At 37.3% G+C, this 25,726-nt stretch overlaps 1 protein-coding gene across 3 annotated transcripts; it reads right to left on the bottom strand.

The window, feature by feature from the left end:
* Positions 1 to 3,332: 3,332 nt before the first annotated feature.
* On the bottom strand, positions 3,333 to 22,379 carry LOC149284629 (tyrosine-protein kinase Fyn). 3 transcript variants are annotated; one of them, XM_089496478.1, is made up of 11 exons: positions 22,133 to 22,379; positions 20,469 to 20,565; positions 18,184 to 18,282; positions 17,720 to 17,823; positions 17,012 to 17,161; positions 13,865 to 14,020; positions 10,063 to 10,242; positions 8,958 to 9,034; positions 8,726 to 8,879; positions 4,508 to 4,639; positions 3,333 to 3,541 (listed from the first exon to the last, which is right to left on the bottom strand). In XM_089496478.1, exons 1-11 carry the CDS (start codon positions 22,377 to 22,379, stop codon positions 3,333 to 3,335), a joined length of 1,605 nt encoding a protein of 534 aa, XP_089352604.1. The 3 variants fall into 3 exon arrangements, with proteins under 3 accessions (XP_089352604.1, XP_089352603.1, XP_089352605.1); XM_089496477.1 differs by lacking the exon at positions 13,865 to 14,020 and adding an exon at positions 14,499 to 14,663; XM_089496479.1 differs by lacking the exon at positions 13,865 to 14,020.
* Positions 22,380 to 25,726: the final 3,347 nt, after the last annotated feature.

Here is a 25,726-nt window from a genome sequence, read left to right on the forward strand (position 1 = left end):
TAGGTAGAACCTAATGCTATTCTATGGCTAATATTCTGAAGGACACCAGAACTGACATCAGGATTTAGCCAAGATTTAAAATGTATTTCCAAAATATTAAGATTAATTGATTAAAATTATTTACATGGGTTATTTTCCCCCCAAACGTCAATTCCATACCGGTCTTCGGACAGGTCGTGTCCAAAATGCCTAGCTGCAAATGCTGACTTGCATCAATGCTTCTGGTCCTGTCCAATATTTTTTTCTTTTTGGAAGGTCTTGCAGTGTGGGTCACAAAATTATTACCTTTTGGTTTACAGCCAGAATCAGCTCTCTCTGGAATTCACTTGGGGCTAGCACAAACATCACCAAAGAGAGATTACATTGATCTCAGTAGCAAAAACAACATTTTACAAATTCTAGCGCCAACCGTAAGGGGAGTTCAAATAAAAGTTATTCCACTTGATTCAAATGGAATCCAAGGAGGCTAAAACCAAAAAAAAATCTTCCAGACTTGGTCACCTTATATTACATCATCAGGCACCAAATCAGGAATGTAAATCCACAATATGTATAAAATACTTCATGTTATGCTTCTCAAACTTTAATTAAGCCAATATATTTTACAGAAACCGGGGACCTCCTACAACCGAACCCAGTTCTCAAAGCACTCCCATAATTAAGCATTAAGCTTTAAACTGACCAATAGGGATGATTGACAGGGCAACAATGGATGGGGAAAAGGGGAATTGGGGGTTGGTAAGGGATAGGAATAAGGAGGGAAGACGTACACTAGTTACATTTAAGTTATTATTTGTCATTTGTTCATTTTTCTTTTGCCTAAACATTGTCATGGATGCGCTACATTTTGCTGGGTCCTTGGACCTGGATAATCTGTAATGTAAATAACCCTTTATATACTATGACTGTAGGTTATAAATCTTGTTATTTTGTGTTCCTTTTCTTTTTAGAAAAAATCTTTTAAAAATAAAAAGTGAATTGATCATTGCAATCACTTTTTAGTTATGTCAAATTTAAGAAAAATGTCTGAAACAGCATTTTGCTGTAAATACAGCTAACAAAATAATCTGGAATTTGAATGTGAGGCAAGTTAATTCAAAAAGGTTTCAGAGATAATTAAAGAACAGCATTCAACTAGGTCAACAGAACAGCAACCTATTCTCATGTTCACAAAAAAAGTTGTCTTGCTGTCACCAAGTGTTACCAAGAGTGTCTTGTTGAGTTGGGTTGAGTTTTGATGAAGCTCAACTGCGCTGCCGTCATGGGGAACTTGTTGGTCAATCAAGGTGGCCAGTCCTGTTGAGATTCATAACCTTCTGTGTCAACGGTGTTCCTCACAGTTGGCAGCACAATTGACTTTAGCTTGTAAAGAGGTTTCTCATTTTCAGTCAAGTCGGCCTAAGCAACTAGGCTCTACTGTCAAGTCTATGCAACTCACAAAGCTGTCGTAATGTCTTGTTTTTTAACCCAGCAACACTGGCTCTGTGTCAGATGGCTTATCAGAAGAAGTGATAAATAAGCTAATATTATGGAAAATAGGTGAATTGCCTTTAGGAGACCAGCTTTCATAACTGATACTTCTCCTTAACAGACTTGATAACAAAAACTTCTAAGAGAGCCACACGTTTTTTTAAAAATTGCAAGTTAATACCAATAACAAAAAAATCAAAATAAAGATGTAAAATGCTCAGATTTAATTACTAAATTAATAAAGTTAAAGAGTTTTCCATGAAAATTTGCAAAGAAATTATAACAGGAAATTAGTCAAGATCTTAAATTTGATAACATGATTGGGAACAAAACAAAAACAAACGTAAAGGACCTTTTTGTTAAACACAGTATGGTACAAAGAGACACTTTCTTTGTGCACTCCCCATGAAATGCATAGTGCATAGTTATTCCACTGGAGAACTTCTAAACATGATTAGAAGTAAGTTTCAGTATCAGTACATAACATTAAAGAGACTCATTTTACATCAGTAAATGATACATAGAAAAAAAGTAACTGGTTACTCTTAATAGTGAGTGATTTACTGAGATAACATACCAGGGTATTTAAACTAACCGGGAAAGTAGAAATAAACAAACACTAAAAAACCCCAACTATTAGCATATGTATCTACAGGAACAAAACATCATTTCCCCCCATTATGTATTCCCATTAATAAATGCTAAAGTCAGTTTGGCTGTTAATATCAAAGATACAGCAAACATTGATTGAAGATACTGATCTTTCCAATTTTCTTTTTTTGTTATAAAATATAGCTTTTAACAGAGAGGCATGTTAGATTCTGTGGTACTGTTAACCATTTTCAGCTGCCATTTTGTGTGAAGCTTATTAAACAAAATGGCTACCACAGCACACTGGGTTTACATTCTAGTATATTTTGAATCTAGGGAAATGAAAAAGTGCAAGAAATTTATGAATAAGAAATGTCTTTCTTGGCCCAACAATTACCACACAAAATATTTTCCACATTTTCACAGTTTTCAGTTTGAGACCATTGTTCCTATTTTTTGTATGTGGTAATAATCCAAAATTCTTTCAAAATTCAGTATGTCTTTTCACAGAGAAGGATTTAAAATGATTTAGCATTTTTGGAATTATAATTCTGTTTGTCAGTCTTAAATAAAAAGTGCAAAAAACATGGATAAGAAAAAATTAGTATAAGCATAATTCTCAGATTTGAAATGTTTTCTTATTTTGTTTGAGAATTGTTTGATTTCGTCATTTCTTACAAGTAAGGAACGGCACAGGTTGTAATTAAAAAATTGGCGCCTATGTGTAAGCACGGCTGTATGTACAATATGTACTGGATGTTTTTTTGTATGTACAATTTCACTTATTTATAGGCACATGTACAGAAAGCAGAACAAAAAAATGCATTTATATTATAAATAAAATGGTAGCTAGAGGGCAGCTTTCTAAACGGATACTTGTGTATGGTCAATAAAATATGGGTTAAATCACAGGGGTTTTGTATGTAATAAAAACAAAAGCTAAACAAATGGAAAGCTCTAATTTTGGGAATTGGCACAAAGTTAATATTTACAGTGAATAGAGGTTCTGCAGTTTACATAACAACAATATATAATGCGTTATCAAAGTTTTTGCTTGAGTAAAGTAAAGTTGTTTGTTTCCACCTCTTTTTATTTTATTTTCTCTGAAAAGAGGACCTTCAAATAATTCTAGTAAGTGGTCAAGAAAGATTTTTCCTGGAAGTGTTTAATTTCACATCTGTGTGCAGTTTGCACTGGAAGAAACAGCAATCCTTAACGTGGAAGTGAATTCTAAGGATTGAACCCAAAGTGGTGTATACGCAGGCAGGACTTTACAGGTTGTCCCCAGGTTGGTACTGGGGTTCAGTGGCAGTAAAGTAGTCTTCCAGGAAACTCTGTAGATACTCAAAAGTAGGACGCTCTTCTGGGTCCTTTTTCCAGCAGTTAAGCATGAGCTCATGCAGTGAATTGGGACAGTCCTGTGGACACGGCATTCTATACCCACGCTCCACTTGCTCCAATACCTCACGGTTATTCATACCTAGAAAGGAAAAATAACTTGTTATTGAAAGTTAGTTTTACAGAGAAATGCAAATCTTGTGAATATACAAGTCAGTATTAGGCTTGTCTACAGCAGGGCTAGGTTACCAAAAAGTCATACATAAGTTGCACAGCATTGCAAGCAAATGTATAGCTCATAAAGAAAAAAAATTGTTTCTATCTTTATGACTAACTCACTGAAGGTAGTTCAGTGATGTCATAAACTGGGATTTTAGAGGGCCTTCTATGTAGTATTATAGTGGTAAAATAATTATAATATAACGAATAATTACAATATTAATAATAGTGATATTATAACATTTTGTTACCTCCATTCACTTTCCTCTAATTAGTCCCTCTAGGGGAAACAAAGGGACACTGCCCCCCCCACACATGGGTTAGAAAGGCAATAGAGAAGACCACACTCATTTTAATATTTTGACACTTAGTGTGTTTGTCTAGTAGATTGGGCTAACATATCAGAACTCAGGACACACACAAGTAAGCAGGTGCCTAAAACATTTTAAGATTTTTTAAAATAAAAACAGTGTTAATGTTTTTAATTTATCACTAATAATAATTATTGGAGTTCCTTTTAGTGGCTATTTAAATTTTGTATATGCTTTGACAAGATCTAGTGGTGGTGGGGTTTGAGAACCAGGACTGTATTCATCCAGGGCAGTACCCAGGCTACCCCAAATGACAACCACCACCCAGACATGCCCAGTCGGTCCAAGCTCTCTATACACCACTGCTAGAAAATGTAAAACATACCTCCTGTTTTCACTGCGCTAGTAGTACTGAGGTCTATTTGTTAAATAAAGAACATAATGCACTAATCATTATAATAGAGCAAGCAGAGACATGGAACAGGGGAATGTGTAACACACAAATATGGCACGTATCAGTAGCCCTTACATTTGTTATTGATGTTGCTAACTCAAGGTGGGAGATTTTCCACACTTACCTGGATAGGGAACTCTTCCCTTTGTCACTAGCTCTGTCAGTAAAATACCAAAGGACCATACATCAGATTTTATTGTAAACCTTCCATACAGTGCTGCTTCTGGGGCTGTCCATTTTATGGGGAACTTTGCACCTACGGACAAAACAAACATAAATCTTAGTTCTACAGGTATGTTCTAAGTGGTGGCTGTAAGGAAAATATAGCTAAAAAATCTTAAAAACTTCAAAACAATGACTACGAATGCCATTTCATCAAGTACGAAATTACTTCATTAAATCTCCTTGGATGATCTTTACCATGTAGCATAAGGTTGCACAGAACTGGCTCATAAAATCTTTAATTTGAGAACAAACTGGAATTCTGGCTTGGTAAAAACCACTGAAAATGGACTTGATGTTACCAACGTTGGTGCCATATTGACATTAGTCTCATTTTGCCTAAGCATCTTCTAGATTTGTTTGGAAAGCCTGAGATATTATTTAGGATGTTACAGGATGGTAGGTTCTACAGCTGTCAGGAAATTAGTTCTACCTCTGAAGCCACTCTACTAATGGCTGATATAGAGCTACATAGAAGGTCCAGCCAATATTTGAGTTACCTATTTTATTTATCTATTGATATCTTTGTTGTTATTTTATGTCTTCTTCTGTCATGTTTCAGGTAATACGTATTTTCACGTTAATTATCTTGACAGTATGTGCAAACACATGTCATGGCTATTAGTACCCATCAAGCAGTCTTATGGACCTGATTGACTATTTACACAGCATTAACTCGCCCGTAGATTAACAGTTACCCAACAATTACCCCTAAGTAAAACATAGAAAACTCATTAAAATAAATACTGGGGGAAATCCCAATGAACAGTTAACCAGGGGAAACTGGCATGTCCTCTCCTCACCCATGTGCGGGGTGGTATTAATATTAACAGAGGCCGCTGATACGCCTTAGCCATGGGATGCCTGTGTTCCCTTAGATGTAATAAGCCCCGATCCCACAGCATATGAGAAGAGACTAGGAGTCTTGGAACTCCTTAGTTTATTTTAGAATGTACAACTGTGTAGTCATTTGACAACATGCTCATTTGTACTTGAAAACGGATTGCACTTGACTGTTTGTGAATAAACCCCTAAATTTATGTATTTTCCTGACTTGTTTTAGACGGCTGTTTTTAAAGTAACAGAACATCCAAATTCAAATGGTTATGATGCATAGGTGACAGAAGCTTTAAGGAATTCTTGGAATGATGGTTGCTGTGCATTGAGAATACAATGAGTTTTCACCATACTATATACTTTGTATGCATTATCGAGAGGAGGAATGAATGTAGGTTTATACGGTGTACCCTGAAAGAAAGAACTAGCAGCTTTTCTATATAGTTTGCTCTATGTTGCATAGGTGTCACATCGTTATCTATGGACATATACACAAACATGTTTTTTGTGTAAGTCATTCCTTTTTCATTCAATTTCTCGCAACAACATCTTTAAATATTAAAATCTAGAACTAATCCTAGAGCTGAAAGGCAAACTGTCTATCGCTGCACTGATACAAAAGCTAATCTTACAATGCACAGGAAAGTAACAAACACCATCTGTCAGCAGAAGACGGTGGGGTCCTGCGTGGCAAATACAAAGACACATTTAATGTTCACATGCTGCAATGAGGTGTGAGCTGGAACATTTAACCCTGCAATTACTAATATCCAATTTCATAAGAAAAATACCAATTAAACATTCTATTACCTGGCATAAAACACACTAAACACCAAACATAAATTCCATGAGCAATGTATTTATTGTTAGAAAGTAACCATGATTATTTACTGCTTAATTATCACCGGCCCACGATGACAGCCAAGGATTGCCAACTTCCAGTAATTTGCTGCAAGTCAATAAAGGAGTGTCAGGAGCATGCAAAGAACATTTGCATTGCCTTTGGCAAATCTGGAATTCCTGCAGGGAGGGGGTGTGCAGTTGGCATTCTCCGTGCCTTGCGCAAGTCAATAGTGATCTATCGATGGCGTGCATGAGGGCCACCTTGTCCAGTTGACAGCTGCAGTCACTATCTCTGTTGTAGAAGTGTTCCCCAATGTGCGTGCAAGCCTCTTAAAGGGGATGCTTCCACATAATCATGTGATCCCCTTTAATTAGGACATCCCCTATTAAATGCAACCTGCCCCTTACTATTTGCTTGATATATTGTACTAAAGCGTGTTCTTGCTATTGTTCTGATTGAACTTCTGTATTTGTGACCCTGCTTGTCCTGTCGTTCATGAACCTTGCTGCCAGCCCTGTCCTACTGTTCGATTGTCCTTCTGTGCCACATGCCCGGCCTCCTAGCATTTTGGACTCCACACGCCTAAAGTCCTCACAGGAAGTAATACGTTGGGGCATGTCAGTGAAAAAAAATATTCATTAGCAAAATAAGGTATGTTGAAACCTCTTAATCGCTTATAAAAGTTTAGTTATAAATGGAATTCTGTGGTGCTGCAGATAGGCCTGTGGGTGACCACACTGTGGTGCAAAGTAGTCGAGGGCACAGAGATAACAGGGAAAGTTAAAAAAATAGTTTCCCTGTTATCTCTGTGCCCTCGACTTCTTCCCCTTCAACATTATTACTTCATCACATGATGTCACCATGAAGTGATGCTATAGTCTGCTTTTCATTTTCACATTTAATGCTGGACATTGTCTTCATATCAAGTACGTATATGGTATAGTATGGTGTTCAACCAGAAAAATGTAATAGTGAAGAGATGAGATGTGACAGTGCTAGTCTTGGTGACATGGTGATATATCTAGCCTAGCATGCTAAAATTAAGCCCTGTGTAGTCTAGCTGATGTTTATTCTTAATATTCTGGTCTAAAATGGAGGTATAGGCATTAGTTCCTCATATCCAATAGTGTATCATATGTCACATTCTTTCCTGAACATTACAAAATCATGATACCATTATGAAGTTTTGTGATGTCACCTAGCAGGTGAATACTGAGCTTGCTGAAAGGGACAGATTTTTAAATGCTACAAAAATAGGATAAAGGTAGAAGATTTTCTGCAGATTTGTTTCTTCCAAGCTCATGAGGAGACGTAATCCACCAACACATGCCCTGGTAGTAAAGGAGATACAAGCCCGGTCATTACAAATCATGCAGTGGAGTCGCCTCTCCATCCTCATGCTAACACGAAACAGAAGAAAAGTGTGAGGTAAGAAATCTGAAGACTGTGGTATTCTGTTTAAACCACTATACATGGGATTAGGGTAAGGGATTTAAGGACTTTAGTATGCCACAAAGGAGGGTGGAAATATATACTGTATTTGGAATTTTAGAGACAAAAAGGAGTAGAGATTAACTCCATTTTTACATTTTGTGAGTATATTTGGACTGAAACACATTGCAAATGCAAATAATAAGTTTCATACATTATATCACCCTGAAATCAAGTCTCACGTGTCACAAAAAAATTCAGAGTCCTAAATGTCATCTTATTGCGGACTGGAAATACGTCTTGATAAAGGCTGCAGGGGTTGTCCAAAAGGAATAGCCACTATTTTGGATTAAAGTCCTCAGAGCACCAGTTATTTTGTATAATCGAGCTTTACCATCCAACAAGTAGATACATAGATTTATCTGCTAACCGGTCAGGGCCTTTCACATATTCTCTGGTTCTGTAACGTTGACAAGCACCTTCACTTCTTCAATTCTTTATCTGAATGTCAGAATGTGCTGGAACTGACATACAAGATGAGACACATAGACAGAGTCTAGCAGCATAATCGCTTAACTGCCTGCAGCTGCACATCTCTGTATCCTGGCACTTAATCAGAGAGACAATTCAAGAGATTACTTCTTCCGTGTTATCAAGAAACAGCAAGACAACAGGAGGAAAACTGTTTAAGAACTGCTGATATGCTATGCATTTAATCACAGTTTCATTCTGAAAACAAGCTGCAGTTCCTCCTGGAGTTTAAGAGTTTTGAGATTTCAGAATTCCAGTTTCAGAGTAGTTAGGTAATTTGTAATTTTTTCAGATCACCTATGGAAGGGTTATTTATTTTTGCTTGTACTTGCAAAGACATTCTCAAAAGATTGCCAGTGGTGGACAAGCTAGTATTATGCCAAATGACAAATGTCAATGTAAAGAACAAAATAAAAAGACACATTATCCATTTCATATAACATATATATGAAAATGAAAATGTGACGATGACCTTACCTTGCCTTGCTGTGTACTCATTGTCTTCAATCAACCTTGCAAGTCCAAAATCAGCAATTTTGCAAATTAGACCATTGCCAACCAAAATGTTTGCTGACCGTAAATCTCTGTGTATGTAGTTCATTCGTTCAATGTATGCCATGCCTGCAGCCACCTGTACACAGAAAGCAACTTTCTTAGAAAAAATAATCAAAACTCAGAGAAGTAGCAAATATTTTGTATGTTACTCTACCTGTGCAGCCATATCTACTAAATTAGGCAACTTCAAAGCTCTTCCTTCCCCATCTTTCAGAAAATCCAGCAAACTTCCTGCAACAGAATAACGCATTATTATCACTATTATTACTATTATTATTATTTATTGACTTCATTTTCCCTTTTAAAATCATATCAAAGTGATTATTTACCTCCTTACCATTGCTCCTTCATGGTTTCTACCATAATATCCCACACAGATAAAGTGTATCTATTTATGGATCTAAAGGGTTCTATATACTGTTATAAAGCATATTAAAGGAAAGCCGCAAACAACACATGAGATAATAGAATTCAGCTAAAAAAAAACCTATGCTACAAGCTCATTGTCCCGGTGTCATTACATTGAAACCTATTTAAAATGAAGAAAACAAAAATGTGATCCACTGCTAAAAACACATGCTCGAGGGGAACAAGCAGGTCCTAATTTACATAGGGTCTGGTGGAGCTTCAGGTCCATGTCCCTTTAATAGGACCATCCGCCGCTTTTTTTTTTTTTAATGTTGATGGTACATGCAGTAAGTGGAGGGGGCGCTGGATGCTGCACAAGTTTCAGCTCCAGGCCCATGAATCCCTAAAATCAGGACTGATAACAAAAAAAATGCTTTTAAGCGATTGTAGTATTAGAACTGGTTGTTGGAGGTCAGTACCGACAGTATGAAAGTGTGTTGCTTCCCACAGGACACCGGCATATCTCATCATATCAAGATTATATTAAACAAAATGCACACTGATAGGAATACAGATCTTATATACCCCAAGGAAAATGTATGGTGAAATAGTAAGTATGCTTCAGAATTCACAGAGACAAGTTCCTTGCATACCCATTAGGCACACATTCTAAGCAGGCTATTTTTTAAGTATACCGTCTGAGAGAAAAAAAATGAGTTTGCAGCAGCTATTAGAACAAAATACTATTTAATCACATAAATCGAACACAACAAAGACATTTTTCTTTAGTTTATGTAACAAACACTATCACTGCCAGCTTTTGTGTTTCACGACAATTAAGTGTTTCCAGAGGCATGTGTTTGTTAAAAGGGCATTTGAAATGAAAAATGAATGGCGTGGTGCGCCCTGACCTTTGCTCATATATTCTGTGACAATGTAGATGGGCTCCTCTGACACCACGGCATAAAGTTGCACAAGTTTGTCATGTTTCAGTTTCTTCATAATCTGAGCTTCCTCCAAGAAGGACTCTGGAGACATGGTTCCTGGCTTCAAGGTCTTTATTGCCACCTTGGTGTTTCCGTTCCATGTACCTGCGAGCAGGGAAACTCATTTTAAATCTATATTAGCAGGTAACATGATTTAAGGCAAAATAAATAAAGCCCATGCCATTGGTTGGTGTATTCTGAAATATTGTGGTATTTTTTTCTGTAATAAAAAAACAACATGCCTGCCAAAGGGCACTTGGACTACATCTCTAATGCTCCTAATAATATAACAGAAAACAGAAGCAATGGGCAGACTAGACGGGTTCTTTGATCAGCCATCAAATTTGCAGTTTCCATTTATATGATGAAACGTGGCAAACTACGTCTCAAGTTATAACCTTACTTAGATAATAGGACTTATAAATATGTATATTTTTTATATATTATAATTTGGTTTATAATCTGTATATCTAATGCACTGCATACATTATATAATGGTCCAATGGAATATATATCCAAATCCCCTGCCACATACACATAGAAGTGTGCATTAGCTGTAACTATACAATAAACTATACTTCTATTCACTGAAAAAGTATTAGGAAGCCCTTGCAAAATCTTTAAAATTATATAATATATATATATATATATATATATATATATATATATGTGGCACAGGATTTAGTGAAACACGTATGATACTGTGTTTGCTAAACTATATGCCTGGTATTTAGTGCATTAACAGTTAAAGAATCCTGGTTCCTGTCACATGCAGGGACTATACCCCACTGTGCCTATAATGCAGTTATATGTTCTAGACACATTATTATTGTACTTATTGATTTATATAGCAGTTATATTCCACAGCACATGTTATATTACTAAACTCTTATAATAGCATCACCACCAATGGCATGGGTTTGCTTTACTGGTTAACATGCACCACATCTAAAGCATAGGACACATACAACACAACAGGAAAGGTCAAACAGTTGTGACAGCAAAAACAAACACCATACACATTCATTGTTACACAGTAAAGAAGAAAACTACAATTACAGGACAGAATAACGTACAGAAACTTCAGAGTTTAGAAAGTAAGCAATTAAATAAATAGGTCAAATAGACCAGACATTTACTAAAGGAATATTAAATTAAAATATTTCAAGGAACATCAATGATTAAAAATGAAAACACTTTTATCAATTGATCAAATCATTCCTGTGATAATTTGTATCTGAGTTTAAAAGCTAAATCATTTGAAATGTATGTTAAGAATGTAGACGTAAACTCATTTTTATATCAATGTATAAAACAATGTTGAGAATTACCCCTCATTAATTTTGTGTTTAATAACATTGTGTGGTTAAAATAGCACATCTAATTATAGTACATCTAGAGATACTTAATTTACAAAACAGTTTGAGATCAACTCATCTGAGAACAGACAGCTGCAAAAACAGCCTGCCCTACGGCGCATCCTGCACCGGTGCACCTCAAGTTTCTGTTCACATGTACCATTATCGAAGAAAAGTCTGTTGATATCTTAGTCTGACCCTGCATACAGCCCAGAACCAAGACGCAAGGCAAGTTTCCTCTGCACAAGACAGACAACAACCCTAAATATGTATTTAAGCCTTCATAGATCTCATCAGTGGGGTGCACTCGGTATACCTGTAGGCACAAGTGAGCAAAGAGGTCCATGTCTGGACACAGTTTTACATTTGGGGTTAACCCAAAAAGATCCTCAAAGGGTGAAATAACATTTACAAAATGCTTGAAACAATTGAGAAAGACATATGCTTAATAGCCTGCCCTATATTATGCCCATATTAGGAAGAGTCTAAAATTTTAGCTAACTTGTTTTCAAGTCCTTTTTGTATGTATTTCTACCCTCTTGGGGTCAAGTTTAAAGGGTCTAGACGTGAACCTCTTTGCTGATTAGTGCCTAGAGGGATACAAACTGGACCCTAAAGATGAGGCCCATGAAGGCTGAAACATATGTCTTGTTCTCTCACGCAGGGAAATCTGCCTTACCTTTTGTTTCCAAACTGACCTTGTGATATGCCATTGGAATTTTTTTCCCCTCTGAATAGTCACTAGTAAGTAAAACTTCAGACACTCACAAGCGGGGATAGAATGTATGGCCAGATCTTAAGCCTGTTGTCTGGTTTCGGTTGAGTTGTTCTTACACCATATATGTATGTAATTTCCCCTTTTGAGGATCTCTTGGGGTGCACCACAAGTGTAAATGTGAGTCTAGATGGGGACTTCCTTGCTCCCTTGCACCTACAGCAATACCAGCTGGACCCCACTGATGCCCATGAAGGCCAAAATATACATCTGGGGTTATTAGTTCCCTTGCGCAGAGGAAATTTGCCTCACAGTTCAGTTCTGGATCGCCATTGTGGGTAGGATCTAGATGATAACGGTCATGGAGATTTTTCTGTAATAGCACAAGCAAGCTAAAACTTCAGATGCTCCAGAGCAGGGACATGGGACAGGCGTTTAAGCATCTGTATCAAACCCTCGTTGTATGTAAGCGAGAGATACTTAGATTTCTTTACATATACAGGTAAACAACGTGTTCAGTCACAATCCTCTGCTTGCAATCCCACACTCATGACATGGGGCTATGTATATTACATCTTACCCTTAGCTTCTAAACCATCGTAATAACAGATTACATATTTATGTTGATGGAAATTTAATATGAATTATAATCATTAGATTTCATGTCAGACTACCTGTATTTACTGTCCTCCGACATAAACCCGTAGGTACCAAATATTTGTAAAAATATTTAGTAACAAGAATCAACACCCCATGCAGCGCTAGAATAATGAGATAAGTAGAAGACACTTTTCTTACAACCCAAGTTTTTAGTTCATTACAAAATTTTTTATCATTTTACAAAATTCTGATTCTCCTTGAGAGCAGCACATTTCTAACGTGTTTTCATTTTTAACATTAATTAGCCTTTATACTAGACATTAAACAAATGTTGAGTTAGTACAATTAGGCCTTAAAGGGATTGTAAAGTATGTCATGGTGTACTAGAAAATGGAGGGCTTTTGTGAATAAACTAAGCTCTGAGTGAGGAGAGAAGCCACTAATTTTCAGAGTGAGGGCGAAACGTATCTAGCATTTTTTCACATAATCAGTATCTCAGTCTGCCACTCTTAATTGTGAAGGTATTAAAGCCATTACATTTTAACAAGTATTTTACACATAGTTTATCTCCACTGTTTGAAATGGTAGCAGCCTGTAAGGATATGTGTCATATATATATGACGGGCAAGCCATCCATTTTCTAGCAATGGTCTTGAGACATCAAGAAGAATTTACAGTCAGACATTATTCTTGATGCATTACTGGTAAATAAAATGTGAAAATCCCCAAGAAGGTTTAACTACTATATGGACACATTTACCAATAACGGCTGGAAGAAATGTGTCTGGCGGAATTGGGAATGCAAACCCTTGGGTCGGAAAATCTGTTAATCCTTATAACATCTGGACTGACTGAGCCACTCTGGTCATGTTGTATTAAAATGTAACTGGGGACAGAACACACAGTATTGTCTCTTTATCACTCTCAATACTTTCTAGGGGTTTTCTAACTAATCAGAACTGGTTAGCTAATTACGGAGAAAACAATGTTTTGGCTAAACATTTCTTCTCTAGAGTGGGACCTCTTGCACACCCCACCTTTTTATCCACCTTACCAAACCACACTTCAGCGAAACACCCCTGACCGAGCTTCTGCAGTAGTGATATTGTATTCCGTGTTACTTCCCATGCATCTTTAGCCAATCCAACAGTTTGTGGAGTATGATTCGGTGCAATCATTGTTAAATTAAAACACAAACCATCGATTTTCTCTATAAGAAAGGGAATTAATAAAAACGGAAAATACATTTAATTCAATCAACAGCATGCAGTAAGAAAGATGGAAGGTGGCTTTGGGTAAATTCATTGTGATATTTTATGGAAAAACATCTCATAATAGAAAATGTCTCAAAATAGAATGACATACATGATTCTTGGTTTGGGCCCTAAAAGATATTGGCTGCCCCAAAATCACTTGGGTTTAGGTATATGCATAGAAAAGGTGATTCTAGTGGTCTTATAACCAGAACAACAGATAGAAAGTTCCTGCTGACTGCAACATTCTACTGGTTGCTATGATAAGACCATGCAGATAACCTTGGAATAAAATCCCTTTTTTACATGTGACCCAATGATTACTAATTACGAGAATCCATAATAATTTGCCCTACATTTTTTCACATTCCATCTTTCCCGTTTTTGCTCTGCACAAGAGCAGGTTACACAAATAGTATTTTTTATTCTGCGTACCCATCCATACTTCCCCAAACTGCCCATTTCCCAGTCTCTTGATCAACTGTAAGGATTCTCTTGGGATTTCCCAGACATCTTTGGTTTTGACAGACAGGTCAGTAAGTCTTGGCATTCCTTTATGGCAGGGCACTACCAAGCGGCAGCAGAGACCGGCAGCTCTCTCTGAGAGATGCGAAAGATGGCAAAGGAGAAAAGGACATGAAAAACACAACAAGAGCAAGGCAAAGCATCTCTGAAGACTGGGAACAGCCCAGTTCACATTAAAAGCTGCACCACACATATCTGAGAGGCAAAAGCAAAATCATAAGAGTACTTGAAGTTAGATCAAAACCTGAGAAGATATTTGAACTTTGGTGGCACACAACTGATCTTACACAGTGTGCATTATATGAGGACTACTAGCCTGCATCGAAAATTGCCCGGTGGACCTCCTTACCACTGAACTGTTACAAGACTTGATTGTATGGCCTGCTATTCTACATTGGCAGGGGCATAATTGGGGTAAATTACAACAATGCTGCTCCATCTACGTTTCTTTAGAATCATCATTCCTAGCATTGTTCAATGTACAAACCGTTGCCAGAAATAACTCTTTAGTTATATGAATTTATAATTTATAAACTTTGCTAGGAAAACTTGCACTGTGACAAAAAAAGCAGGCACTGATAGCCTGTTGCAAATAAGAAAATGCCAGCTTTGCAGTGAAGTGGAACAGCACCTTTAATGTGAAAACAATGAAGAAAAAATACGCTTCCATCCCCATTTACATCTGTGGCAACATCATAATAATAATGAAGCTTTTAACATATACGAATTATAAATTAATGATTGTTTTCTATTTATCAGACTATGCTGTGTTTACAGATAAACTATGATTTTAATATTTTTTTTATGAAACAGTTGAATACACCATTAAACTTGGTGACCTGAGAAAAGATATGATTTATTATTCAGTCTTCAACAACAGCCAATTACTCTGATAAACCAAACTGCCTGTTTAAATGGCTACTGTGGAACAAGAGCTCAGTGACAGCCTTGACCTCTGGATGGTGATTTTGAAACGAAAGAATTTAATCTTAAATAAATATCATTTTCTCCCTACCAAGTTAGAAGAACAAATTATGTGCTACTGGCAATGTCAGATTTCATGGGGAAAAAAAAAACACTTTAATATTTAAAGAAACATTCCTTTTTAGTGCATTTACATCTAATTTTCCATTCGGTACATCTTTCTATTGCTCTTCTCTGCCAAGAGCAAATTAGCCACTAGATGAACTTTTCAGTCCCCGGATGGCCTGAAATACATCTACTGGAGCAATCACTTCCTCCGCTACTGATTCATGGGCGATGCGGACATGTCTTTGGCAGACATGGTATCGCAAGCGCTTGCAATATGTCTGAAGTTGCCAATTAAAGATGACTGGAGAAGGAAGTGAATAATTGTGCTAAACTAATCTGGATGAGGTTCAAGTAGGTACCCTGACATGTCCTATGCAATTAAAATGTATTGATTAGTGAAGCTAACTAGACTGGAACTAGCAAAACTTCCACGTTGCATTTGCTGTTATTATACTCGTTTTACGATTCATGGCATTAGTCTTATGTTTAAGGACCTTTATTTGTTCCACTTGAAGACACAAGCAGTAAACCAAGGAAACCCAACACACCAGACAGGGCTTGCAGAAAGAAAACAAATCTAGTTGGCAGAAAGAGGGCGATTGCAATGTGCACACAAAAAGATAGAGTTCCGGTCTGGTTGAAGATGAAGAGGCGTTTTTTTTTTTTACTGATTTAACCATGTCTGCCCTAAACTAGTTAGGACTTATAAAATTGCTTTTCTGGCCCTCCAAGGAGATACTGTCTCGGAGCAGGAGAGCCATATTTATTTGAATCAATTACAGTTAATTTAAGGTCATCTATAATGTTAAGCCTTGGACGTAATACACTTTAATACAATGCAATATTTGCATGATTATAAAAAGACATTTATATTGCTATCTTGGAGTTTGTTATAAGTTAAAAATCATTTCAATATGTTTCCTTTTTTGTTTCCAACACAAACAAAAGTGATGAGTTTGCCAAACAAATGGATGAAATGGCAGTGGAAGAAAATAGAATGTAACATAAAAAAAAGCATAGCGATAACGTAAAAATATATACATTCGTAGCCTCGTAAGTATATTTTCTATTCACAGAACACTTTCTAAAACCTAAACATATATGGTATGCATTAAAAAATGGTGATTAGCTAGAATAATCTAGGAAATGCAGTTCTAACATGAGCTTTGCCTTTAATATAGAAAGAGCTAAAGTTTCAGCTCCAGATGAACAAATTAAATAACAATTACTGCCTCACCAATGCATACACTTTGTATTGCCCAAAACTTGTTAATGCAACGTGTTAATAATAATCATGTTCCTGTGAAGCTCCTATCTTTGTGTGTGTATATATATATATATATATATATATATATATATATATATGACTATTTTAAGAGCTGTCATCATACCTGAATAGTGGTGAACCAGTTGTTGAAGAGTTTCAAACTGGGCCCTAGTTGTGATGTAGTAGCCACCATTGTCGAGCTTTCTAATCTTATAGTGCTTCACATGATCTCCTTTCATATCATCCCAATCACGAATTGACAACGAATAGGCACCTGAAATAGGTTATTAAGGTTATTTTACATATTTTGTTTGACCAACACAATATACAAAATCATGCAAAATGTATACTGTTACCACGTTAGCTACAGGCAATTATTGTTTGTGGGAACTGTATAATGTCTTGATAAGGGGCACATGAGAGAAAAGGAATGGTTTTAAAGACAGACACTGAAATATGTTCCTCTTAGCTGGTAAAAGGGTAACTACAGACCCTAAGGGATTGACATTTGACAGCTGTGCCCTTTGGGAAGGACAATTTTCATATGAAGAAGTTCAGTGCAATAAGTTGGGGCACAAGATACTAGTTTGTAATGTGAATGCTGGAGGGATTTCGGAGCTGTATGTCGGAACCACTGCTATAAATTAGTATACCATTCTATTATTTACACATTAGCAGTTTCTTTGTAAAGGATACAGCAACAGTTTCCATTTGTAAGCAAGGTCAGGGCTAAAAATTCCAACCATAAAAACAGCTAAAGCACTAATGTTACTTGAGTGGCTTCATCATCACCGCTGCAGAGGTTGATAAAAGGCAATAAGTAGCAACTTACCTTTGGTAGTTTCACTTTCTCGTATTAAATAAGTACCCCTAGGGTTTCCAAAAGATAACAATTGCCTCTCTGCATCTTTCCTGCCAAGTTTGCCAAAGTACCATCTAAAACAAATAACAGAAAAGTAAACATAATTAAAGTAAACATGAATTGTTGACATAAACAATTTGATGTCTGTGAGCCTCTATACTACTTGCAAAAAAGGAATTCAGCCAATTGGCATGTGTTTATAAAGATCCACTGATAAAGTTCTAATGTACAAAGGAGATTAGGTATGGAACCACTTAATAAATGCAAAGGGTTGGGTAAGTAAAGTTCTTCAGGGTGCTAACCGATGTGGAGACGCATGAACGTGCAGATAAATATTTGTGACACAGGGGCAGATCTCAGTTTATTTCACTTTTAAAGTGGTATAATATGACAGCACTACCATAATGGTACCAAAACACTTTGAAACCACTCACTCCTCAGCTTGAATGGAGTCCACTGGCGCCACATAGTTACTTGGTATATAGCCCGTTCCACCAGTTGTCAGAGACCGAGCTTCCCACCAATCTCCTTCACTGTAGAGGTTGAAATCATAGAAGCGTTACTTAACCATAACATTTTGATGGACATACAAACACAAAATGCAACATTCTATTGAACTTTGCTGTAAACTGTATGCCCTGATCGTCATCTGCATTTTTGCATATTTAAGCCTTTTTAATGACCAAGAAGAAGGTCTAAATTGGATCAACTAATGAAGAGGTAAATTATTTTAAGGATTGGTTAATCTTAATACAAAGTGAAATTGCTGGGTTTAAATGTGTCAACTCACCTACATTCTCCCAGTTAAGTAAAGCATTTCGCACATTATTAGTATTTGTTACACTATTTGTGCGTGTTTTAGGGGCAGAAAAAAAGAACATGACTGAGATCAGCAGTTTATGGCGTTAATTAGCATTAGAATACATATTAGTGCACTGAAATATACAGGCTAAATTTCTTCAACCTCAACAAGCATTTAAATAAAAATAAAACTTTTATTCATTTAAAATCTATGTATAGTATATATATTTCAAAAACCCAATAGAGAGGTTTAGGGTCTCACCAGTAGATGTCACTAGTTTACTATGAACTTGGTAAGGAGCTAGCCAAACCGGAACTGACGTATAAAAGCTGGTACAGAAAACATGTCACTATTCATACAGAAAACTAGGTTTAACAGCTGAAAAACAGTACAATGAACACGATACACATTTTATATACAATGGACACAGAGTGTGTGTGTCTTTTAATTTGATTTTAGATTTGGTTTATGTAGGAAGCCGGTGCTTGGTCATTCTTTAATTAGACAAGGATGCAATTCAAAACATTGCCCCTTAACTTCTAATATAATCGTCAGTCAATGATTGCAGGGCTGCTACTAGTTTACCCTCAGGTATTCACAGAGAGGGATTGGCTCTCATCTCCACTGCTTCCTACAGTCATAAATGAACAGAGAAGAGGTGGCACCTTTTGGAATTTTGGGTAAATACAGCTAAGTTTCTTATTTCCGGTACGGCACCAGCCCACCAGTCCCAAAGTATTAATGGTGTTCTAAACATAATTTGCTATGGGTAACACTGGATTTTAATATTTAACATGGGCTTGGTCTGGTGAAAGATGGTTCTGTAATCACAAGGTGACAGGAGCGGCAAACAACTGTGGAGAGAGAGAGGCACTTGAAGCACGGAGCAATGATGTAGGGCAGTAAAAGTTCCCCAGCCCTTTACCTTTTTTTTCTATTTAAAAGTTTAAATGTTTCATCTCACTGCAACCAGGGCTGGATTTCTAGATAATGGGGCAGAGGGATGCTCTCCTTAGGGACCCCTGACCCCCCAGCCCAATCATACATGAGTGTGCGCAACTGCTGCACAGTACCTGAAACCCTGTGAACCATTGACACAGACCTCCCTCCTTCACGATCTATGAGCTGTCGGGTGCAAGGAGATGGCATCATATATAGATGCTGTCTACAAGCAGGTGATACGCAAGCCACAAGTAAGCGTTGGTCGATAGGTGCCAGTGGTTGCACAGACCTGTACCATGCACTAGTTCTGCTGACTCTAATGGGGTCCAAGGGACAGCTCCTTTGGGTTCCTGAGCTATACCAGAGCCCAGGGCAGCTGCACCTTTCGACCCATGTTAAAGAGGTTAAAGAAATATAGCCTGTATATTTCAGGGCACTAATATGTATTCTAATGCTAATAAAGGCCATAAACTGCTGATCTCAGTAATGTTCTTTTTTCTGCGCCTAACATGTTTGACAGAGAAGTACAGACATACACAAATAGTGTAACATATACTAGGAATGTGAGGTATGCCAAGACACAATCACATAGAGGGGTTCATTTACTTAACTGTGAGAACTGTAGTCAAGAAACCCTAACTATGGAGGATGAACAGCAACAGGCAATTTGATTCTCAGAGTTGACCTTAGACCTTGCTCAGTTTTAGAAGGAACTTAATAAGCTTTGTGGCGGGTCAGCTTACATGTGTTACTGACATATCTTAAAAAATGCATACGCATTAAATGTAATAATTGCTGTACTTAAATTGCTATCGTTTAAAGAGTCATATTTAAGTCATTTACCATGACTAATTTGGAGGAAATCTGAAGTTATTGGAACCCCCTATGTTATCTCATAGATTAACACCAATTAAAAGAAAATGGGTTCTTTAGCTAGTGTTCTATCCACAAAGCAGAAATCCAGCCAATACTTACGAACTATTAAGTATCTGAAATTTTTCTCCTTTCTGAAAACTTAAGTCATCTTCTGTTCTTGCTTCATAGTCGTAAAGAGCCACAAAAAGTGTTACTCCTAAAGGGAAAAACAGATCATTTACCGAATGGAGCATGTGATAGATTGAATCATACATGGATTAATTCTGGCGCAAGGCTACAAACACAGTTACAACATAACCCAATCAAATTGAATCCATATGGTTATGTTAGCATCAGCGTTTGCCAGTTTTCTGCAAGCATGTAACGAAAATAATTTCCACTTTGATGGAGACATTTTTTGTGTAGAGAGCTAGGAATGTATGACCACTGTGCTTCAAATAATCAAAGTTGGATTTTACTCTTAACATATTGTTAATGAAGCAGATATTACTTGTCTGTTTTAATATTTGCCGGTGTAGCACAAGCATTATTATACACTGTATACAATCTATAACCAGCAGACAGGGTGGAAACTTGCTTTTCCCACAGAAACCTTGTAGTGCTATCACCACAGCAAGGGATCCCGAATAGGCGTGCGCAAAACCGTTTGCCTTTTTGACCACCATTTTGAATCTATATCCACTGTACTAGACAGCTTTTAAAAAAGCCCGGGACAGGGTTGCAGAAGCCAGATCACCACTCATGGACAGCTGTTTCGTCCTTAATGGGACTCAGCATGAGTTTGAGTACTGGAACACAATGGTTGATGGGGGTGTGCATACAATATTGTAGACAATACTTATCTTTCAGGGAAATGTTAGATAATGATATTGCACATAAAGAGAAAAAAAATATACATCATATAGTATGGTCAAATGTGGAACCCAAATGTACCCCCCTTTATAAATGCACTCAAAAACATGGAGACTTTGGATGAGGTTGGATAATGGCTTACTGCTTGTGGCTTGGAGCAGTACGCTTATCTGCCATCACTTTCTAAGTTTTTATGTTTCACACACAACATAAGTTTGCACTTTGCATTTTCATTATTATTTATTATATTCCAAAGAGCTGTACAGTGGGTCAACACGACATAAAAAGTTCCACATCACGTAAGAATTTGGACTGAAGAGCCCTAAAGGAACAAGCTGTAATAAAGGGCTTCAAAAAGATCTGACTTGGCCATGCATAATGCATCATACAGGAATAACAAGACCCTTCTTGAAACAGGAGTCTCACTGGGATTGTCTCTTCATAATGCATCGTTAAGTCAATGACTTAAATTTATTTGGGCAACCCCTGTTTGTAACAACACCATGACATGCAAATTAAATTCTGCATGATAATTGAAGAAAGAAGCATAAGAAGGATACCGTCCTGAAGAGTAGAACCCCCTACACCAGAAGCCTGTGGTGCTAGTAAATTGGACCTTATTTATTATGTATTTGCAAATATCAATGAACAGCTGAGCTGTTATGATTAGCATGCTTTTCAAATATATATTGCTCATTCACATAAAATAAACATTAGGTCCTTCTCTACAATTCATCCTACAGCGGAAAGGTTGGGTGAAACTTTTTTTGGTAAACATTCTCTTTTTTGTGGCTTCGCACATGCATAATACTGATGTTTTTGTACAAGTGAATGGTTATAAAAAGACATTATGGTCAAAGCACCTAATTAACAGTAACTGAACATGAGGAGAAGTTACGGGGCTGTCATACCTGTTCCACCTCTTGTGCGCAAGGTGCCTGTGTGGGATGAGGAATTCACACCTCCAAACACTGTAAGTCCCTGTCCTGCAGATCCATGGAAGTTGTTGTAATTCGGAATGGTGGTCACAGTGAAGCTGGGATAGTGTTGTGGGGTGGGATCCGTCCCATAGCGGTATCCCAAACTCTGAGTTAAACTGTTGTCCCTCTCATCTGTTAGTTTGGTTGCTTCTTTGTCCTTGCATTGCACACAGCCCATTATCTATATTCCTGAAAGAGAGAAGAAAGAGTATATTTGATAACGCATTGGATTTAACATCATATAATCTATTGGTCCATGGACCACTACTTGAATACAAGTGGTCAAAATAGATTCAAAAACTGCATCAATATACATATAATATATATATGTGTGCGTGTTAGTTCACACTGCATCTCTGTATCATTAGACGGGAGGTAGTTAAATACTTTGCCTGCACTGAGGTAGAGAGATCCATTTGTTCCCTGACATAAGGGAGCAAACATCAAAAAACATGTGGTTGGTGATTATCCAGATGAATTGTATAGTGAGAAGAAAAGAATTGTTTAGTGGGTGCTCAGAAGAGCAAGGATTTGGTAAACTTGGATTAGCGAACACATCAACACAGGAGTGATGGCTGCTGATAAAGGGCCTCTGTACGCCTATGAAGATACACTATATTTCTAATTAATTTGTTATTTTTATGGACAATTTTGTGTTTCTTTCAAAACAAGGACATTTCTAAGTGACCCTAAACTTCTGAATAGTTTATATTGGGTTTTTTTTAATTTGCATAAGATAATTGATAATTATTGACAAATAAGAGAGTAATACTCTGAGACATGGACACCTGTTTATGCTGTGATGATTGTTATCAAGCCCGCTGCTGAGTGATCCAATTAAACACTGCATGGTTTAAAGGTCTCTGCTGCGAGGGAGCTAAAGCCATTTGTACAAGCATCTGTGTTATTGATCAGTGTACGCTTTCAACCCCGGAGTTTATTACCTTGTATAGAGATCCAATATTTAAATGTCAATGGATGTTGATGGGTAAAAAAATAGCAAAAATTGAAGGGAAGATTCAGTTAAAAAAGTCAACAAAGCTCAAATGATCACATTGATCAGTATAATCTGAATATTCTGGGTTAAAAAAACAACCAGTATTAATTGCCAACAAAAACAGGAGTCATCAGAAAAATATAAATCACAGCACTGATGGCTTTTTAATCAGCAAAAAAGGTTCTGCATTTCTATGCGTACGGTGCGCTTTTATTGCCTTAATTCTTGCATTCAAGTCATATGAAAGTTATATTTTTTTCATGTAAAAAATTAGGTGATCTCCGGGCTGCAGCAGCTTCACAAAATGAAGTAAGGGAAACATCCCTTCAATTTTCATCATATTTATTTGTATGTGTACTTTCTTCAGCAATACCAATTTATCAATACTAATTAAAAGTCTCTGTAAAGCACTAACTTCAATATATTGAAGGAAATAGGGGTTAAACTGTTGTAGTGTGGAAGCCACAATTTATAATAATTCTAATGGATTCTGCTTGGAAGCGAATGAATAATAATAATGGAAAGTTTTGGAAAAGTCACTAGTGAATATAAATAATGCATTTGCCCCAAGAAGAATAACTGAAAATGCATTTGTTACTTGGTGAATGTCTCTGCCAAAGAATTCAGAATGCTACCAAGAAATAAAAAAAAGCATTTCTAACTAACATCTGGAAAGCAGACACAGTAAAACACACACACAAAAAGCAGTGTTTCAGAGATAAATTCTGAGTTCTTCAGAGATGCTTCCTAATGAGCACCTTCCAAGGGAAGGGAAAAAGTGCAGATAGACATTGCACATAGATGGCAGAAACATGTTCTGCCCTAATGTATCAGGTAAAACAAAAAGTATATGTATGTTAAGTACATATTTCAGAAAATCATACCACCCTAAGAGTTCAGGTGTCCAAATCCAAATACCTTCAACTGGATGATCGACCAGAGGCTGGGTTGAAGTAGGACAGGAATGGGATTACCTGCCTACCCTACACAACCAGCTTCCTTGAAATACACAACAAGGTGGCCATGTCAAAGCTGTCAGTAAAAAGCACAGATCTCTACCAATGTCACAGCTTGCTGGGAAGGACAGGGGAAATCAGAGGATGCCCCCAACCGGCACATGATCCACATTGCCTCCGAGAGCGGGATACTGAGATTGCCTGAAAATCAGGACTGTTTAAGTGGTATAGAATATGGCAGATATATTCCAGTGCTGCCTGGCAGAATCTTCAGTCACCATTCTAGTTACATACAACGATCAGCCATAACATTATTACTACCTGCCTAATATTGTGTAGATCCTCTTTTGCCGCCACAACAGCCCTGACACGTCAAAGCATGGGCTCCACTAGAAGGTGGGCTGTGGTATTTGACACCAAGACATTAGCAGCAGATCCTTTAAGTCCTGTAACTTGCGAGGTGGATGCATCCTGGTGCCATGTGTTCTCCAAGTAAGCGATGCACATGCACCCAGCCATCCACATGATGTAAAAGAAAACGTGATTCATCAGACCAGACCACCTTCTTCCATTGCTCTGTGATCCAGTTCTTATGCTCACGTGCCTGTTGTAGGCATGTGGACAGGGGTCACCATGGGCATCCTGACTGGTCTGCGGCTACGCAGCCTCGTACGCAACTGGCTATGCTTCTGACATCTTTCTATCAGAACCAGCATTAACTTTTTCAGAAATTTGAGCCACAGTAGCTGGTCTGTTTGATTTGACCATACAGTCCAGCCTTTGCCCCCCACACGCATCAATGAGCCTTGGCCGCCCATGACCCTGTCGCCGGTTCACTGCTTTTTCTTCCATGGACCACTTTTGATAGGTACCGACCACAGCAAACCGGGAACACCTCATAAGAGCTGCAGTTTGGGAGATGCTCTGACACAGTCATCTAGCCATCACAATTTGGCCCTTTTCAAAGTCGCTCAGATCCTTACGCTCGCCCATTTTACCTGCTTCTAACACATTAACTTTGATGATTAAAGTTCACTTGCTGCCTAATATATCCCACCCACTGACAGGTGCAATGATAACAAATGTATCAGTGTTATTCACTTCATCTGTCAGTGTTAGGGCTGATATGTGTATATGCCATGCTTCAAAACCAAAGTGCTCAAAGAAAATGGTCTTATATAAACAGCAGACCTAAATGTATGTTACTGGGTCTTTAAAGCAGTGTAAATTTCACAACAAAGCAACATATGTAATACATGTATGTTGTGGAAATAAATATGCATTAATAGGTTCTGATATTATTTTATTTTTCCTAGTCTTGCAAAGTACAAATGTTCCCTAGACTGATACGCAGATTACCAACAGACAAACACAATCCCACATGAGCTCAAATTCACACCTACACAGACTAATACATTTTCAACAGATAATTCCACTTGGCATGTTGGCAGGGAAATGCCCACGAACACAATGAGACAAATGAGACTCATAAAATCTGCAATATTTTTTCTCTCATACACCCTCGTCCTAATATTTTCCAATGTGCCAAGAGAAAAGCAGCCAAACTACTTA

Source organism: Sceloporus occidentalis, unplaced genomic scaffold (assembly GCF_023333645.1).
Source record: "Sceloporus occidentalis isolate IW3139 unplaced genomic scaffold, rSceOcc1.0.p SCAF_90, whole genome shotgun sequence".
NCBI classification, from domain to species: domain Eukaryota; kingdom Metazoa; phylum Chordata; class Lepidosauria; order Squamata; family Phrynosomatidae; genus Sceloporus; species Sceloporus occidentalis.